The sequence below is a fragment of the Moschus berezovskii genome, chromosome 18 (genome assembly GCF_049115385.1).
Source record: "Moschus berezovskii isolate FMDL1 chromosome 18, NW_MosBer_1.0, whole genome shotgun sequence".
Lineage (NCBI taxonomy): Eukaryota > Metazoa > Chordata > Mammalia > Artiodactyla > Moschidae > Moschus > Moschus berezovskii.
Window position 1 is genome coordinate 44405183 of NC_142477.1, and position 17706 is coordinate 44422888.

General features: G+C 39.0%; 1 protein-coding gene across 2 annotated transcripts in view; it reads right to left on the reverse strand.

Moving 5' to 3' along the window:
* Positions 1 to 17706, reverse strand: part of OXCT1 (3-oxoacid CoA-transferase 1) — a 181982-nt gene that overhangs the window by 161734 nt on the left and 2542 nt on the right. For both annotated transcript variants that reach the window (XM_055422121.2, XM_088827668.1), the window contains exons 2-3: positions 9183 to 9291; positions 6881 to 6971 (exon numbers count right to left, since the gene is read on the reverse strand). In XM_055422121.2, coding sequence (XP_055278096.2) covers positions 6881 to 6971; positions 9183 to 9291 — 200 coding nt within the window. The remainder of the gene's footprint in view (positions 1 to 6880; positions 6972 to 9182; positions 9292 to 17706) is intronic.

Below are 17706 nucleotides of genomic sequence, written 5' to 3' on the forward strand. Positions count from 1 at the left end.
TCTTCACTTTCATCAAGAGGCTCTTTAGTTCTTCTTCACTTTCTGCCATAAGGGTGGTGTCATCTGCAATCTGAGGTTACTGATATTTCTCCCAGAAATCTTGATTCCAGCTTGTGCTTCATCCAGCCCAGCATTTCTCATGAAGTACTCTGCATAAAGTTAAATAAGCAGGGTGACAATATACAGCCCTGACGTACTCCTTTTCCTATTTGGAACCAGTCTGTTGTTCCATGCCCAGTTCCAACAGTAGCTTCTTGACCTGCATACAGATTTCTCAAGAGGCAGGTCAGGCGGTCTGGTATTCCCATCTCTTTCAGAATTTTCCACAGTTTATTGTGATCCACAGTCAAAGGCTTTGGCATAGTCAATAAAGCAGAAATAGATGATTTTCTGGAAGTGTCTTGCTTTTTCCATGATCCAGCGGATGTTGGCAATTTGATCTCTAGCTTCTCTGCCTTTTCTAAATTCGACTTGAACATCTGGAATTTCATGGTTCACATACTGTTGAAACCTGCCTTGGAGAATTTTGAGCATGACTTTACTAGCGTGTGAGATGAGTGCAATTGTGTGGTAGTTTCAGCATTCTTTGGCATTGCCTTTCTTTGGGATTGGAATGAAGACTGACCTTTTCCAGTCTTGTGGCCGCTGCTGAGTTTTCCAAATTTGCTGGCATATTGAGTCCAGCACTTTCACAGCATCATCTTTTAAGATTTCAAATAGCTCAACTGGAATTCCATCTCCTTTACTAGCTTTGTTCATAGTGATGCTTCCTAAGGCCCACTTGACTTCACATTCCAGGATGTCTGGCTCTAGGTGAGGGATCACATCATCACGATTATCTGGGTCATGAAGATCTTTTTTGTACAGTAGCACAAGGTTTGTTTGAGCCCTCTGAGCATCTCTGGCGGGAAAAGGAGGAAGTGGTTAGCCCTTCCCAAACCAAATAACCTAATCTTGGAGGAAATGTTTATGATCAGCCAAGGCAGCCGAAGAAGGGGACTTCAAGCACTTTAGAGCTCTCAGAGCTGTAGCTATCTTGACAAATAAGATGGCACAGCACAGGAGCCATTTGCTTTTATCTCTGGGTTCAAAACCATTGGTGCAAAACCAGAAATTTTATTTAGAGTGAAAAACTGCTCCTGGACCCCCAGAGAATTACTATACCTGAGTGGTATAGAACTACAGACATACCTCACCAGACCACCACAGAAAAGCAAACACTGCAATAAAGCCAGTCCTGAAAATTTGTTTTGTTTTGCAGTGCATATAAATGTTTATGCTATACTGTTAAGTGTACAATAGTATTTATTATGCCTAAAAATAATGTCAATGACTTAATTTAAAAATTCCTTATAACAACACTGCCAACCAACTATACTCCAATAAAAAATAATTAAAAAATGAAAGCCACAGTGATTCAAAAAAATATTGCATTATTAAAATATGCTAATGATCATCTGAACCTTCAGGGAGTTATAATTTTTTTGTAATAATAACATCAAAGATCACTGACATATGTATACCTATGGCTGATTCATGTTGATGTTTAACAGAAAACAACAAAATTCTGTAAAGCAATTATCCTTCAATTAAAAAATAAATTTAAAAAAAAAAAGATCACTGATCACAGATCACCATAACAAACATAATAATAATAATGAAAGAGTTTGAAATACTGCAAAAATTATCAAAAAGTGACAGAGACATGAAGTGAGCAAATTCTATTGGGAAAATGGAGCCATTACACTTGTTTAATGCAGGACTTCCCTGAACCTTCAATTGGTAAAAAGTGCAATGTCTGTGCAATGCAATAAAGAAAAATGCCATAAAACAAGATATACACAAGTATATACAAGTAACAGCATTGTAATCTCATGTACAGGTACATACAGGCACTTCCTCTTAACCAAGGATCCATGCCAAGACAGTACCAACCCGACAGATGCTACGGACAATCCCCTGGAGAAGGGAGTGGCAATCCACTCCAGGGTTCTTACCTAGAAATTCCACGGACAGAGGAGCCTGGTGGACTACAGTCCAAGGGGTCACAAGAGAGTCAGATACAACTTAGCAACTAAACAACAATACATACGTATCTTCTTTTCTCATACATGCATATCTATGATAAAGTTTCATTTATAAATTAGGCACAGTAAGATATTAACAGTAATAACTAATTGTAAAGTAGAACAATTATAACAGCATATTGTAATAAAAGCTATGTGAATGTGATCTCTCAAAATATGTTATTATACAAATTTAATACCTTTTTCAGTTTAACTGGGCACTCATCATGCACTGTGGCTGTAACTTGCAATTTGAGATACAGCAAGAAAACCAGTACAAATTTCTTTTTCCTTCTTCACAATTTCAGGCTGAAGACTTATTCTCACCATACAGCTTAACAATCTCAGCATACAATCATTTTCTTTCCTTATTAAATGAAGAATATTCACCTTTTCACTTTAAAGAAGCACTTCATGGCTTCTCTTTGGCATATGTGAATTACCAGCATCACCACTCTTGCATTAAGGGGGCATTATTAAGTCAAATAAGCGTTCCTTGAACACAGTCACTGTGACCTGGCAACACTGACGACCATGGATCTGATAACAGAGTAACGAAGAGACTAACCAGTGGACACGCTGGACAAAAGGATGATCCTCGTCCAGGGCAGGACAGAGCAGGAGGGTGTGAGATTTCATGCTACTCAAAATAGCCTGCAATTGAAAACTCATGAATTGTTTATTTCTGGAATTTTCCATCTAATATTTCCAGACCAAGGTTGATGCCATGTATCTCAAACCATGTAAAGCAAAACCACGGATAAGGCGGGGACTGTTGTACACATGTACATATGCTGTGCATATGTTGTACATATCACCACTATTTATTAGTCTTCTACACGAAGTGGGGCTGCCCGTGGAGTTGTCTAAATCCCCACCTTCAAGAACCGTAATCTAAAACAACATTGTCCTGAGGAAACGAAAATGACTAATATAGCACACCTATTCTTCCCTTGACTCTGTGATTTAATTACCTGAAATAAAGTTTATTGTGAAACATTTGCTCATCCAGGTTTGTAATTCGTATGTTAAAGTCTTCCAAAAATCAGAGGAACATCTGCGATTTTCTCGCTTTTCTAATCTACTTATATCAAAGCACTGATTCATCTCAGTGATCCTAAGGGAGGGTCTGTCTTATCAACATTTAATAGTCAATACTCATAGCAAAGTAAGTGGTACCTCAGGCCGACAGGTCTTAGTGGTCATTAAAAACACAAACAAATTTAAAAAAAAACAAAACAGACAATTAGAAGTCCTGAACTTTGGAAGACTTCCAATTCAGGCAGAACTTCTAAAGATGGAGTCTTCTTCTAAAGGAGAAAATAGTCATTACTTCCTTATTTTAAAAAATGAAGTAGAACTGATTTCCAATGTTGTATTAGTTTCAAGGTGTGTAGCAAAGCGATTTGGTTATATATTCATATACATTCTTTTTCAGTTTCTTTTCCATTACAAGTTATTACAAGATATAGAATATAGTTCCCTGTGCTATACAGTAGGTCCTTGCTGCTTATCTATTTTATAAATATATACAGTTGTGTGCATCTGTTAAACTCAAACTCATAATTTATCCCCCCCATCTCCTTTCTGCTTTGGTAACCAAAAGTTTGTTTTGTATGTCTGTGAGTCTATTTCTCTTTTAGAAATAAGTTCTTTTGTATCATTTTTTAGATTGAACATATTGGTGATAACCATTACTTCAAATTCCATGTTCTCTCCCTTTACCCCACAACTCACACTATGCTTGGTTCTCAAATAAAGACATACTAAGTCATCCTCCTCATTTATCTGATTCGAATTATCAAAACAAAGCCCTCATCCCTATAAACCCTAAATGCCTCTAGTGAAGAAAATCAACTGCTGGGGGAAAAAAAAAAGATAATCAACTGCCAGTCAAGGTGTGCAGAGTGCCTTCTTTGAGTTCAATGAAGAAGGCTATCGGTACTTACTCTGCATCAAGAATTTACATTAATCTGTACTACTCCCTTGGCTACTCAGGTGGTGCCAGTGGTAAAGAACCTGCCTGCCAATGAAGGAGATGTAAGAGACATGGGTTCGATCCCTAGGTTGCTAAGATCTCCTGGAGAAGGGAATGGCAACCTACTCCAGTATTCTTGCCTGGATAAACTCCAGTATTCTTGCCCAGAGAATCCCATGAACAGAGGAACCTGGCGGGCTACAGTCCATGGGGTCACAAAGAGTCAGACATGACTGAAGCATCTTAGCATACATGCATTCACTCCTTAGAAGCACTGAGCTATCAGAAAAATTCAACCAAGTATCGATAATCAAAAGTACTTTTAATAAACATTAAGTAAGTTCAAAGGGCACAGGATGTGTTTCAGAAATAACAAGTGACCATGAACAAGTTACTTCCCTATTTACAGAGAGTTTCCCCTGTTAAATGAAGGAACTGGAATATATGGTTTCTATAATCCCATCCAGCTTCAAGTCTCAATGACTCTGAGACTATAGGCTAAGCATAAATAGTAGGAAACAGAAAATTACTCTAGGGATTTCCCTGTGGTCCAGTGGTTAAGACTCCCCACTTCCACTGCAGGGGGCATGGGATAGATCTCTGGTTGGGGAACTAAGATCCTGCATGCTCCATGGTGCAGCTAGAAAATTAAAAAAAGAAAACAGAAAACTACTCTAAGTAAAAAGATTGGCCTGTAATATACATCAGAGATAATAAATACATATCAGTACACAAAGATGGCTAACCTTCAGAAAGGGACAAGATCAATGAAGGCTAGAGCAGTCCTCTAACTGGATATGACTTCTGTAAAATAGGAAAAGATGTGGATACCCAGAGAAGTGGACAGGCTTTCAAGCAAAAGTAATAGCATAAAGTCAGCAAAGAAAAAAATGAGCAAGAAACAACAGATAGAACTGGACATGGAACAATGGACTGGTTCCAAATTGGGAAAGGAATACATCAAGGTTGCATACTGTCACCCTACTTATTTTAACTTATATGCAGAGTACATCATGCGCCATGCTGGACTGGATGAAGCGCAAGCTGGAATCAAGACTGTCAGGAAAAATATCAACAACCTCAGATATGCAGATGATACCACTCTAACAGCAGAAAGCAAAGAGTACCTAAAGAGCCTCTTGATGAAGGTGAAACAGGAGAGTGAAAAGGCAGGCTTAAGACTGAACATTCAAAAAACAAAGATCATGGCATCTGGTCCACTTCATGGCAAATAGATGAGGAAAAAAACTTCAGTGACAGACTTTATTTTCTTGGGTTCCAAAATCACTGCAGACAAAGACTGAACCTATAAAATTAAAAGATGCTTTCTCCTTGGAAGAAAAGCTATTACAAACATAGGCAGTGTACTAAAAAGCAGACACATTACTTTGCCAACAAAGGTCTGGATAGTCAAAGCTATGGTTTTTCTAGTAGTCATGTACAGATGGGAGAGTTGAACCACAAAGAAAGCTGAGCACCGAAGAACTGATGCTTTCAAACTGTGGTGTTGGAGAATTCTTGAGAGATCCTTGGACAGCAAGAAGATGACACCAGTCAATCCTAAAGGAAATCAACCCTGAATATTCTTTGGAAGGACTAATGCTGAAGTTGGAACTCCAATACTTTGGCCACCGGATGTGACATGCCAACTCACTGGAAAAGATCCTGATGCTAGAAAAGATCGAGGGCAGGAGGAGAAGGAGGCATCAGAAGTTGAGAAGGTTGGATGGCATCACTGACTCAATGGACACGACTTTGAGCAAATTCTGGAGACAGTGAAGGACAGGGAAGCCTGGCTTGCTGCGGTCCATGGAGTTGAAAAGAGTCAGACACAGCTGAGCTACTGAACAACAACAGCATGGATCAGTTTTGTTGCCTAAATAATCTGTGCTATTTCTTCTAAACTGCATTTATGACAATATACTAAACTGCCAAATTAGCTAATTTCTTTAATTTTTAAGATCTTTGAAGTATTTCATTGTTAGAAGAACTGATAATTTACCATTGTGATTAAAATGGCCTTTCCCTTGATAACTAAATATATCTTAATATGCAGGCCAATTCATCATTAAGATTTTATGGGTCATTGCTGACCATTTTGATATGCAAGTCTACTGTCTTAATGCTGGCTGCATACCCTCTTTCTACCAAGACCAGCAACATTTTTAATAATTGATTATATTCATCATGTATCTTCTATGGTAAGGGCATAACCAAAATAAAAGAAACAGATTTTAAATGGATGTCCATCTGCCTTTGTAAATAAAGATCTACAATAAGGTACAACATACAATCTCTAAGTTTTAAAATGAAAGGGGGCTTTGCAGGGGGATCAGTGGTAAAGAACCTGCCTGCCAATGCAGGAGACATGGGTTCAATCCCAGATCCAGGAAGATCCCATACACCTCAGAGCAACTAAGCCTGTGCTCTAGAGTCCAGGAGCCACAACTACTGAAGCCCACATGCCCTAGAGCCCATGCTCCACAACTAGAGAGTAGCCCCACCTCGCCACAACTACAGAAAAGCCCGTGCACCAATAAAGACCCAGCATAGCCAAAAACAAAATAAACAACTAAATAAATTTTAAAATGAAGGGCTCAGTTTGAACATTTTTTTTTCTTGCGGCATCTTGGTTCCCTGACAAGTGAGCAAACCTGTGCTCCCTGCAGTGGCACCATGGAGTCTTAATCACTGGAATGATAAAACTATCTTCTGATCCTTAAGCTTACTGCTCCTATCAATGAAGACATATTTCACTTCACTGATAGACTTCATTTCAATATTATGAAGGATTATCATTTCTTTCAAGTCAATTGTTTTAAAAACACACACTTACCCAGCATTGTTGCTGACTGCAGTAAGTCCTTTTACTCCAGTCTTTAGCAAAGCTCCTATAAGATTCTCTGGAATTCCACATAACCCAAAACCTATAATGGGCCAAGAAGATAAATAATTTTATGTAGAGGGTAATTTTCTTCCAAGGAAATGTATCTGTTACTCTTTTTTAAAAAAGAAAAATGTACCAGGACATTATTAGATCTACTATGCAAATGCACAGATTTATCTCAGCAACTTAAGAAGTGGTCATAGACAGTAAAAAGATCAATGCTTGCCAGGAATTTGAGGGGTGGGGGGAGATGAATACACAGAGTACAGAAGTTTTCATGAGCAGTGAAATACTTTGTATGATATTATAATGATATATATATATATATATGTCATTATACTTTGGTCCAAACCCATAGAATGTGCAATATTATTTAATTCATTAAAGTGAAACCTAAGGTGAACTGTGGATTTTGGTGATTATGGATATGTCAATGCAATTCATCCTTGGTTAAAAAAAAAGAAAAGTACCACTCTGTTGATAATGGCTATGCATGTGTGGGGAGGGAGTATATGGAGAATTTCTGTACCTTCCTGTCAATTTTGTTATAAATCTAAAACTGCTTTGAGAAAAAAATTTCCAAAAAAAAATTAATACTCAGGGTAGACATTTTTGAAAAAACTTTTGTTTCACTTATAGGCAAAACACTCTCCGACATAAATCACAGCAGGATCCTCCATGACCCACCTCCCAGAATATTGGAAATAAAAGCAAAAATAAACAAATGGGACCTAATTAAAATTCAAAGCTTCTGCTCAGCAAAGGAAACCATAAGCAAGGTGAAAAGACAGCCTTCAGAATGGGAGAAAATAATAGCAAATGAAGCAACTGACAAAGGATTAATCTCAAAAATATACAAGCAACTCCTGCAGCTCAATTCCAGAAAAATAAACGACCCAATAAAAAAATGGGCCAAAGAACTAAACAGACATTTTTCCAAAGAAGACATACAGATGGCTAACAAACACATGAAAAAATGCTCAACATCCCTCATAATCAGAGAAATGGAAATCAAAACCACAATGAGATACCATTTCACACCAGTCAGAATGGCTGCTATCCAAAAGTCTACATGCAATAAATGCTGGAGAGGGTGTGGAGAGAAGGGAACCCTCTTACACTGTTTCACTTATATATGTATACATATTACATACATGTGTGTTTGTTGAATTGTGATGTAAAATGTGGTTTTAGATCAAAAAAGTTTGCAAGTCACTTTACTAAAGTTCTACTGGCAAAACAAAGCACAAATAAACCTCAAAAAAAGAAATGAAATAAAATGAATTGTCATATAGCTATCTCCAAAATGTCTTACATCATTATATAGTATCAGACATCACTGCCAAGTCCTTGATTCATAAGTATAAAGCCAAGTGCAATGTGTTAATACAGCCAGCTACACATTGTTCTTCTTACACTGTAACTACATATTTATTGTTTTCCCACTTTAAAATTGAATGTTTACATAGTTACTTTTTCAAGCATATTTGTTTTACATTCCTGAGTAGATTCTTCAGATCTAGAAGCCTAAGCAAATGACTTTCATTTCTTTTACACAATTCCTCAAACGGCCTCGGGTCTAAAATTCAACGACTGCCAAGTTGAATGAATGATGAAGAGCAGCCCTAAAAATAACCCTTGATTTTTATGACCAAGGCCTAGAAATCCAAAGAAACATATAAGAATCAGGGAACAAGTTTAATGAGTGTGAGACGGGGGTGCTAAAAGACATTCTAAACAAAAAGAAGCAATAGAACTTGAGAGGCTCACTAACAGATAGATAGATGTGGATATGCTCTCTAGCTTCCAAAATGAGGAGGAACAAAAGGAATGGCCAGTGTGGGCTGCTGAGATCAATGCAAACTTTTTTTTTTTTAATGCAAACGTTTTAAGGTAAGCAGAATTCCAAAGTATCTAGGGATTTTTCAAAGCTACTAATAAGATATCCCCATTTAAGGTGTCAGCTTTTCAAATAACAGGGAAACAAATAGAAAAGGAAAGAAAAGGTCAAATATAAAGTGCTAAACCTTGCTAAACTTTCAGAAAGGGGACACTATAATAAAAACTAGATAATATGTAACAAATAAATTAAAATAAGATAAAGAGTCAATAACTAAACAATAAAATAACTGGCATTTCTAATATTGGCATTTATTAGCAAAGTAATAAAATAATGAGCCTTTCTAATCACCTCACCATTGTGAGTTCCCAGCTTTGTGAAAATCAAAAGGAAAACAATACTATTACTCACCACCAACCAGTATTGTTGCACCATCAGGAATGTCTTTTACTGCTTCCACTGGGTCTGTATAAAATTTGGTATGGTGATGTGTGCTAGTTGAGAAGTAGCAAATACATCCCTAAAACATTAAAAAACATTTTTAAGTGAACAAGCATTTGGAAACATGTTTATTTTGCATGTATACGGATGTATTCAATTATTAAATATATAAGGATAATTTCACTAGCTTGTCTTTGAAAGAGTGGGGCTGTAAGTAGCTCATCTTAAGAGTAGGATGGACAGAGACTTCCCTGATGGTCCAGCGGTTAAGACTCCAGGCTCCCAATGCAGAAGACTCAGGTGAAATCCCTGGTGAGGGAACTATATCCACATGCTGAAATTAGAGTTCACGTGCCACAGCTAAAGATCCTGCATGCCACTATTTACAATAGCCAGAACATTTTAGCAACCTAGATGTCCATGGACAGGTGAATAGATAAAGAAGTTGTGGTACATATACAAAATGGAATATTACTCAGCCATAAAAGGAACAAAATAGGGTCATTTGTAGTGATGTGGATGAACCTAGAGTCTGTCATACACAGTGAAAGAAGTCAGCAAGAGAAAAACAAATATTAACGTATATATATGGAATCTAGAAAAACGAACCTATCTGCAAGGTAGGAATAGAGACACAGATACAGAGAACAGACTTGTGCACACAGAAGGGAGAAACGAAGGCAGGACAGACAGAGAGTAGCACTGACATACATATGCTGCTGCTGCTAGGTCGCTTCAGTCGTGTCCGACTCTGTGCGACACCACAGACGGCAGCCCACCAGGCTCTCCCGTCCCTGGGATTCTCCAGGCAAGAACACTGGAGTGGGTTGCCATTTCCCCCTCCGATGACATACATATGCTACCGTGTGTAAAACACAGCTAGCGGGAAGCTGCTGTAAAACACAGAGAGCTCAGCATGGTGCTCTGTGATGACCTAGAGGGGTGGGGCGGGGAGGGAAGCTCAAGAAGAGGGGATATATGTAACGCATATTTACAGTTGATTCACTTTGTTGCATAGCAGAAACTAACACGACATTGTAAAGTAATTATCCCCCAATTTTAAAAAATCCTATGGTAAACCATAATGGAAAAGAATATTTAAAAAAAGAATGTGTGTATATATATATATATATATATGTATGTATGTATGACTGGATTACTTTACTGTACGACAGGAATTAACACACTGTAAATCTAAAAATAAATAAGAAACAAAAAAGATATTGTGTGAGGCAACTAAGACCCGGAGTAGCCAAATCAATAAATATTTAACAACAACCAAAAAAGGAAAGAGTAGGGTGGACATACTCTATTCACAAATTACCACCAAAATCCCCTTATGATCGATATCTTCTATTATATAAGGAAAACTCTGTGTCATTTGGGGCCCCCTCAGAGAGTGAAAGAAAGTAGATTCTGTGTACGATGGGACTCAAATTCACAATATCAGTGTCGAAATCGATTTTTGATAGCAATACAACCAACAAATATTTCCTGAGAACCCACATGTGCCAAATACTCTGCTATTTATTCCCACCTAGTAAGTATTAAGATACAACTGCTGCTCTCCATACTATAAATACTACAGATGTGGGCCTTGATCCAATCTTGGGTATCAAAGAATACCTGGGGAAGGGACAAGAACAGCACACAAAAAACGCATTCCCTTCCGGGGCCTAGAGCTTATGGATGCCAGAGAAAAGGAGCGAACTGTTAACTCCAGGCGGGCATGGCCAGTCTCATCACAGTGCCCTATCTGGTGCAAGTCAGGCTCTCTGGAGCGCATTCACCATCAGTTTTAAACTGTTTCCCTCTTTACACTTCACTCACAATATGAAGAGGAAAAATGATAAAGTCGATTGAGTTGCAATCACTCACTCATACTTAATATTATCTCTCCTTCACTTTCATTATATAGTCAAACTAAAAAAAGAGGGCTTCCCCAGTGCCTGAGGGGTACAGAATGTGCCTGCCAAGCAGGAAATAGAGAAGATGTGGGTTCGATTCCTGGGTTGGGAAGATCCCCTGGAGGAGGAAATGGCAACCTACTCCAGTAGTCTTGCCTGAAAAATCCCATAGACAGAGGAGCCTGGTGGGCTACAGTCCATGGAATCGCAAAGTCAGACACAACTGAGCACGCATGCATAAAAAGAGAGGGGGTAGAGAGAATGACACCTGACTCCTGAGACACTGCCCCTTCACCAGCCCATCGATGCTGTAACCTCACACCCATGCCTATCAGAGCCTCCCAGACAGAGAACCCCAGGGGATCAAAGTAAAAGCATAAATGAGTGCTCTCATTTTTTTCTCCTTCCAAAATCTCCTTTCATAAAAAGTGTCAGTTCAGTTCACTTCAGTTCAGTTCAGCCGCTCAGTCATGTCCGACTCTATGCAACCCCATGGACTGCAGCATGCCAGGCCTCCCTGTCCATCACCAACTCCTGGAGTTTACTCAAACTCACGTCCACTGAGTCAATGATGCCATCTAACCATCTCATCCTCTGTTATCCCCTTCTCCAGCATCAGGGTCTTCTCAAATGAGTCAGTTCTTCGAATCAGGTGGCCAAAGTTTTGGAGTTTCAGCTTCAGCATCAGTCCTTCCAATGATTATTCAGGACTGATCTCCTTTAGGATAGACTGGTTGGATCTCCTTGCAGTCCAAGGGACTCTCAAGAGTCTTCTCCAACACCACAGTTCAAAAGCATCAACTCTTCGGCACTCAGCATTCTTTATAGTCCAACTCTCACATCCATACATGACTACTGGAAAAACCATAGTTTTGACTAGACGGACTTTTGTTGGCAAAGTAATGTCTCCGCTTTTTAATATGCTGTCTAGGTTGGTCATAAAAAGTGTCAATTAATACAAAAGGTAGAGAAGGAAACGGCAACCCACTCCAGTGTTCTTGCATAGAGAATTCCATGGACAGAGGAGCCGGGTGGGCAACACCCCATGGGGTCGCAAAAAGTTGGACACAACTGAACAACTAACATACAATACAAAAGGAGATTAAGAAACTACACTGAAAGTCCAATGAGATATGCAAAGCTTTAGGTTGCTAAATGTCCTTTGTGCTTTTAAATTGCAACCTTGGTCAAGGTCAGATGAGGAAGAGTGGTTTACCATGGCACATTGCCCACACACAGGGAAATAAGCAGAGGTAGGGATAGGAAGGAAAGAGCTTGAACCACCAACAGCTGTCTCTCTGTCCTATACTCAAGTAGCAGGGATTTACTTGATTCTGTTTTCACACACACATATATATGAAAATATTTTTAACCTTAGAACTTAAAACTTTGATAGCCTGACTAACGAGGCCAACATAGATATCGTAAAATGAAACGGAGGATATCTCCTAGAAAACAAGGGCTTCCCAGGTGGTACAGTGGAGACACAAGAGATGGGGATTCAATCCCTGGGTTGGGAAGATCCCCCCTGAGAAGGAAATGACAACCCATTCCAGTATTCTTGCCTGGGACATTCCAAGGACAGTCTGGCAGGCTACAGTCCATAGGGTGGCAAAGAGTCAGACACAACTAAGCATGCATGCATGCCTAAAAAACAGAGAAGAGAAAAATACACACGTATCTAATCCAACCAACTCATTTTACAAGTGAAGTTTCTGAAGATATAACGATCTTGTAATTTACCCCACACTGTTAAAGCAAGACCAGTTCCCAGGGTTAGCCTTCTATCACTGGGGCCCTCTACCACAATATGTTCCTCTCTGTCCTTTTCAAAAATCCTCAGTCTTATACTACTTCTATTTTATTACTTATGTACAACAAACCTTTATGGGTGTCTTATTTTTTCATGATGAACTCTGTTGTCCTTATTTTCAGTGAAAGGTGAAGAGTCAGGGCCTTGGTAGGAGGAGGAAGAAAGTTAAAGAATTTGTCTGGGGGGTAAAACTGCTGAAGACTGAAAATTCTCTCAATATGAACTTACACTCAAGTAATCTAACATAATTATCTATTAATATTTCCAAACTTATAGCTCCTCTGACATTTTTAATGTAGTTAAAATTGGTTGTTGTTCAGTCATTTCCAGCTCTTTGTGATTCCATGGACACGGCATGCCAGGCTCCCTGTCCTTCAATATCTCCTGGAGTTTGCTCAAACTCATGTCCATTGAGTCGATGATGCCATCCAAACATCTCATCCTCTGTTGCCCTGTTCTCCTCCTGCCCTCAATCTTTTCCAACATCAGGGTCTTTTACAAGTTGGTTTTTTGCATCAGATGCCAAAGTACTGGAGCTTCAGTTTCAGTATCAGTCCTTCCAATGAGTATTCAGGATTGATTTCTCTTAGGATTGACTGGTTTGATCTGATTGACTGGTTTGATCTCCATGCTGTCCAAGGGACTGTCAAGAGTCTTCTCAATCACCACAATTCAAATGGCAAGCCACTCCAGTATTCTTGCTGCAAGAACCCTATCAACAGTATCATTCATTACAAACAGTCATAAATTACTGAGAAGTGGACTTACCTGGTGGTCCAGGGGTTAAGACTGAGCTCCCAATGCAGGGGGCCCAAGTTTGAACCCTGGTTAGGCAACTAGATCCAACCTGCCACAACTAAAAGTTCGCATGCTGTGCGAACAAAGATCCCAAGTGCCACAACTAAGACCCACGGCAGCCAAATTCATATATAAATCTTTTTTTTTAATTACTGAGACACTTGTGCCACATCTCTCTCAAAAACAACCTCAGAAGTATTTTAGGAAAAACCCAAGTGTTTCACATTTACCCAGACAATCAAAAGCTTAAAAGCAATAAACTAATTCGTATTTTCAGAGAATGTGAGAAGGACTCAAGATAATAAAGAAATTACAGGTACTCAATATTGGTCTGTTCATTTTGCATATGTTCAGTTAACAATATTTGTTGATATTTATTATCTATTTATTATAACAACATTTGATATCTATTGACTGAGAAACAGTGGCATAATGGGTCACATTTTATTAATCTCAGAGTCTAAAATACCCTTGTTTCAAATGCCAGTAGAAGTATTAACTAGAGAAAATTATTTAACTTTTGAGCCTCATTTTTTGGTGATTGGAGGGGGAGTGACATTGAGTTTACAAAAGTGAAAGTCACTCAGTCATGTCCGACTCTTTGCAACCCCATGGACTATACAGTCCATGGAATTCTCCAGGCCAAAATACTGGAATGGGGAGCCTTTCCCTTCTTGAGATCTTCCCAACCCACAGACTGAACCCAGGTCTCCAGCATTGCAAGTGGATTCTTTACCAGCTGAGCCACAAGGGAAGCCCAAGAATACTGGAATGGGTAGCCTATCCCTTCTCCAGAGGATCTTCCCGATCCAGGAATCGAACCAGGGTCTCCTGTATTGCAGGTGGATTCTTCACCAACTGAGCTATCAGGGCTTACAAAAAGTTGATCATTTTTTAAAAATTCCTGTCAATGATTTCCATATAATTAGACATGCAATTGTATCACATAACAAGACACTCTTCTTAATAATTTTTTTTAAAAAAGCATGATACAAACAATGATAACTGTTTCCCAGGATGTAGTATGGATCAAACAATTATGTATTATTATTATAAAGCTAAGAAGCACTTAGCCCTGAGCCTGGATTACAGAAGATACCCAGGGAATATGATCTTCACTTGGGAAAGGCAACCTTTTCTCCATTCCCTGCCAGGACAGTAAGATTAACCTGACATTGATTGGGAGTTTAGTTTTCATTTTTAACCTCCCCACTCTACTCTCCACGCATGCAAAAACAGACACATTACTGATTTTACAAAGAATTTAACATGATCCATACTACAGCCAATTAATCCAAGCAATCTTTGTTGAGGGTTTTGAAAAAAAAAAAAAAAGAGTCCCAGCTTTAAGATTACTTTAATGTAATTATAGCAACATGAACTGCAGGCAGTGGGGCGAAGAGGAAGCACAATGCCTGAGGCCAGTTACCACAGAAAGTTTGCTGTGAATCTTCAAGGCCTGAAGGCCAGTGAACTGCCCAGAACCTGGGAGGCAGCATCCCTGAGAAAGCCTTCGAATCTGTTCTCTGACACACATACTCCTTGCCCACTATCCCTTCCCACATTCCCTGCTTCTGGCGGTCAAGAAACAAGACAATCAACACCTTCCAAGAACTGGCAGGGAGGTGGGGAGAAATGTCTCTAATCACCTATCTTTATTCCTATGATAATTGAATTCAAGTAGAGCTCTAAACTGCTCTACCTTCTACTATATTTTAAATATTAAAATAATGATGTGAAAAAACCCAAGCACCATCTGCTACAAAAATAAGTAAATAAATAAAATAACTTTCAACTTTGCAGAAGTTACAGAAAAGAATGAAAAGTAATGAACTGTACAGCTTTGACAGCTACTGATTCTAGGGTTAATTTTTTTTTTCCACTGAGATCTTCATTTACATTAACATATTTTGTTTTGTTTTTCCACCCTCCTACCTTCTGCAAAATTCCATCTCATTGTTGCCACGATTTTCTACTAATACTATTGAGGGAAAGAAATAATAGTGATTCAGTACATACTGAAGCTAAGAAATAAAATTCTTAAAGTGCAAAATTGTTTTCTATTAAATCTAGTTCTTTCAAAATCTCCCTCTTCCCACTTTGTTCTCATCTTCAAATTCTTACACGAGATCAGATTCTACTGTGGAGCCTAAGTTTTATCTCATGACTTTCCAATCCAGAATTCCTTCCTTTCTAACCACTTCTACCACTAATTCTTTCACCTAAATTTCTCTTTTTTCTGGCATTCAACACTCCAGAACTTAGTGAAATGAAATGCACTTCACTTTGAATATCTCTGAGGGAAAATTCACAAACCACACTGTCTTTTTTTATTTTTAAACAAATTTTATCTTAATGGTAGGAACTATACACCTACATGCTCTCTACCTTGTCACCTTATAGTTAAATATATCAGGACACAGAAAGACTAACATTGCCCAGGTCAGTCTCAAATTTGGATATATAGAAGTGGGGAGGATAGGCCATCTGGAGAGAGGTTCAGAGAACACCATTAGAAGGAAAGGGCATTAACATGCAAGTGGATATACACAGTCCGGCAAGGAGAGCATGGCATTTCTGCCAAGAGGAAGTAGTGACATGTGCTAAAATGCTTTAGGTATCCAACACTGGACCAGTGTTGACCAAAGATGGACACTGTCATCATTAATCACTCACTCACTTATGACACAAATGAATTACAAGGAGCTCACAGGAGTTGCTGACATGGGGCAGTGCTCTACAGCAACAGCATACTTCATTTTCTAGGGAACGTACATATCCTATTCCAATTTGGAGGGATGCCCTGAAGCACTCCGAAGGATCATAGATGAATAAGCAATGCATTCTGCCTAGCGGATCAGAAGGTGTAAAAGTGCGCCAAGACTTAAAAAAAAATGAGGGTGGGGATTCCAGAAAGGGGGAGCTGCCTGAGCAAAGGTACCAAGATGTGGAAAGACTGTGTTTTCAAGGGCATGCAGGATCACACTGGAGAGAAGCCCATGAAGATCAGGCTGGTAAGGGAGTCGGGGCAAGTTGCAAAAGGCCTTAAAGACAACACTAGAGAGCTTCAACCTCATCCTTCAATGAGGAAAGGACAGTAAAGTGTTTTGTTCTGTTTGAAACAGAGATGTCACAACTCTCATACAAAAGCCTGAATCAGGAAAGTGGCAGGGGAACTCATTCTTTCATTCATTCCTCTGTTTGTTCTAAAATACCCATTCTGGTGCCTCAGCTGGTAAAGAATCCGACTGCAACGTGGGAGACCTGGGTTCGATCCCTGGGGAAGATCCCCTGTAGAAGAGAAAGGCTACCCACTCCAGGATTCTGACCTGAAGAATTCCAAGGACTGTACAGTCCATGGGGTCACAAAGAGTCAGACATGACTGAGCCACTTTCCCTTTCATACTAAATACTGAGACTAGAGAGTTAACAAACAAATAACCTCACAAGGAGAGTCTCTGCTCTAATAAAACTTACAAACTTACAAGGATAACAGCCACTAAATAACTGCAGAATTATTACACATGACACTGGTAATCAACTGCAAGTTAAAGAAAGGAGCAGAGGAGAGAAGGGTTCCAAATTTCTAGCTTATATTCTGGATGGATACTGGTGCTGTTAACCATAATAAAAACAAATCAAGGAAGGAAAAAGCCACTTTATGGCTGGTTCATTTTTGATCAGAAAGACCTGAGAAGTACTGAGTGACATGAACCAGTAAGTTGTACTGGAAGGAAAGCAGTTCAGCAGAGTCTGGGGTTGGAAATAAACCTGGAAAAGATGATTTTCAAAGAAGAGAAATAGCTAAAGTGTTAATGGTAGTTTTAAGATTTTTTTTTTCAGTAATAATTTTCCATAGTGAATGGAAAATAGTATTAAACATACGCTCCAAAACAGTCATGGACTAAGGAAGATGGAAGATACCTTCGGGTAGTCTGTTTAGGTCAAAGCCAAAGCCACTGGCTCTGAAAGTGCA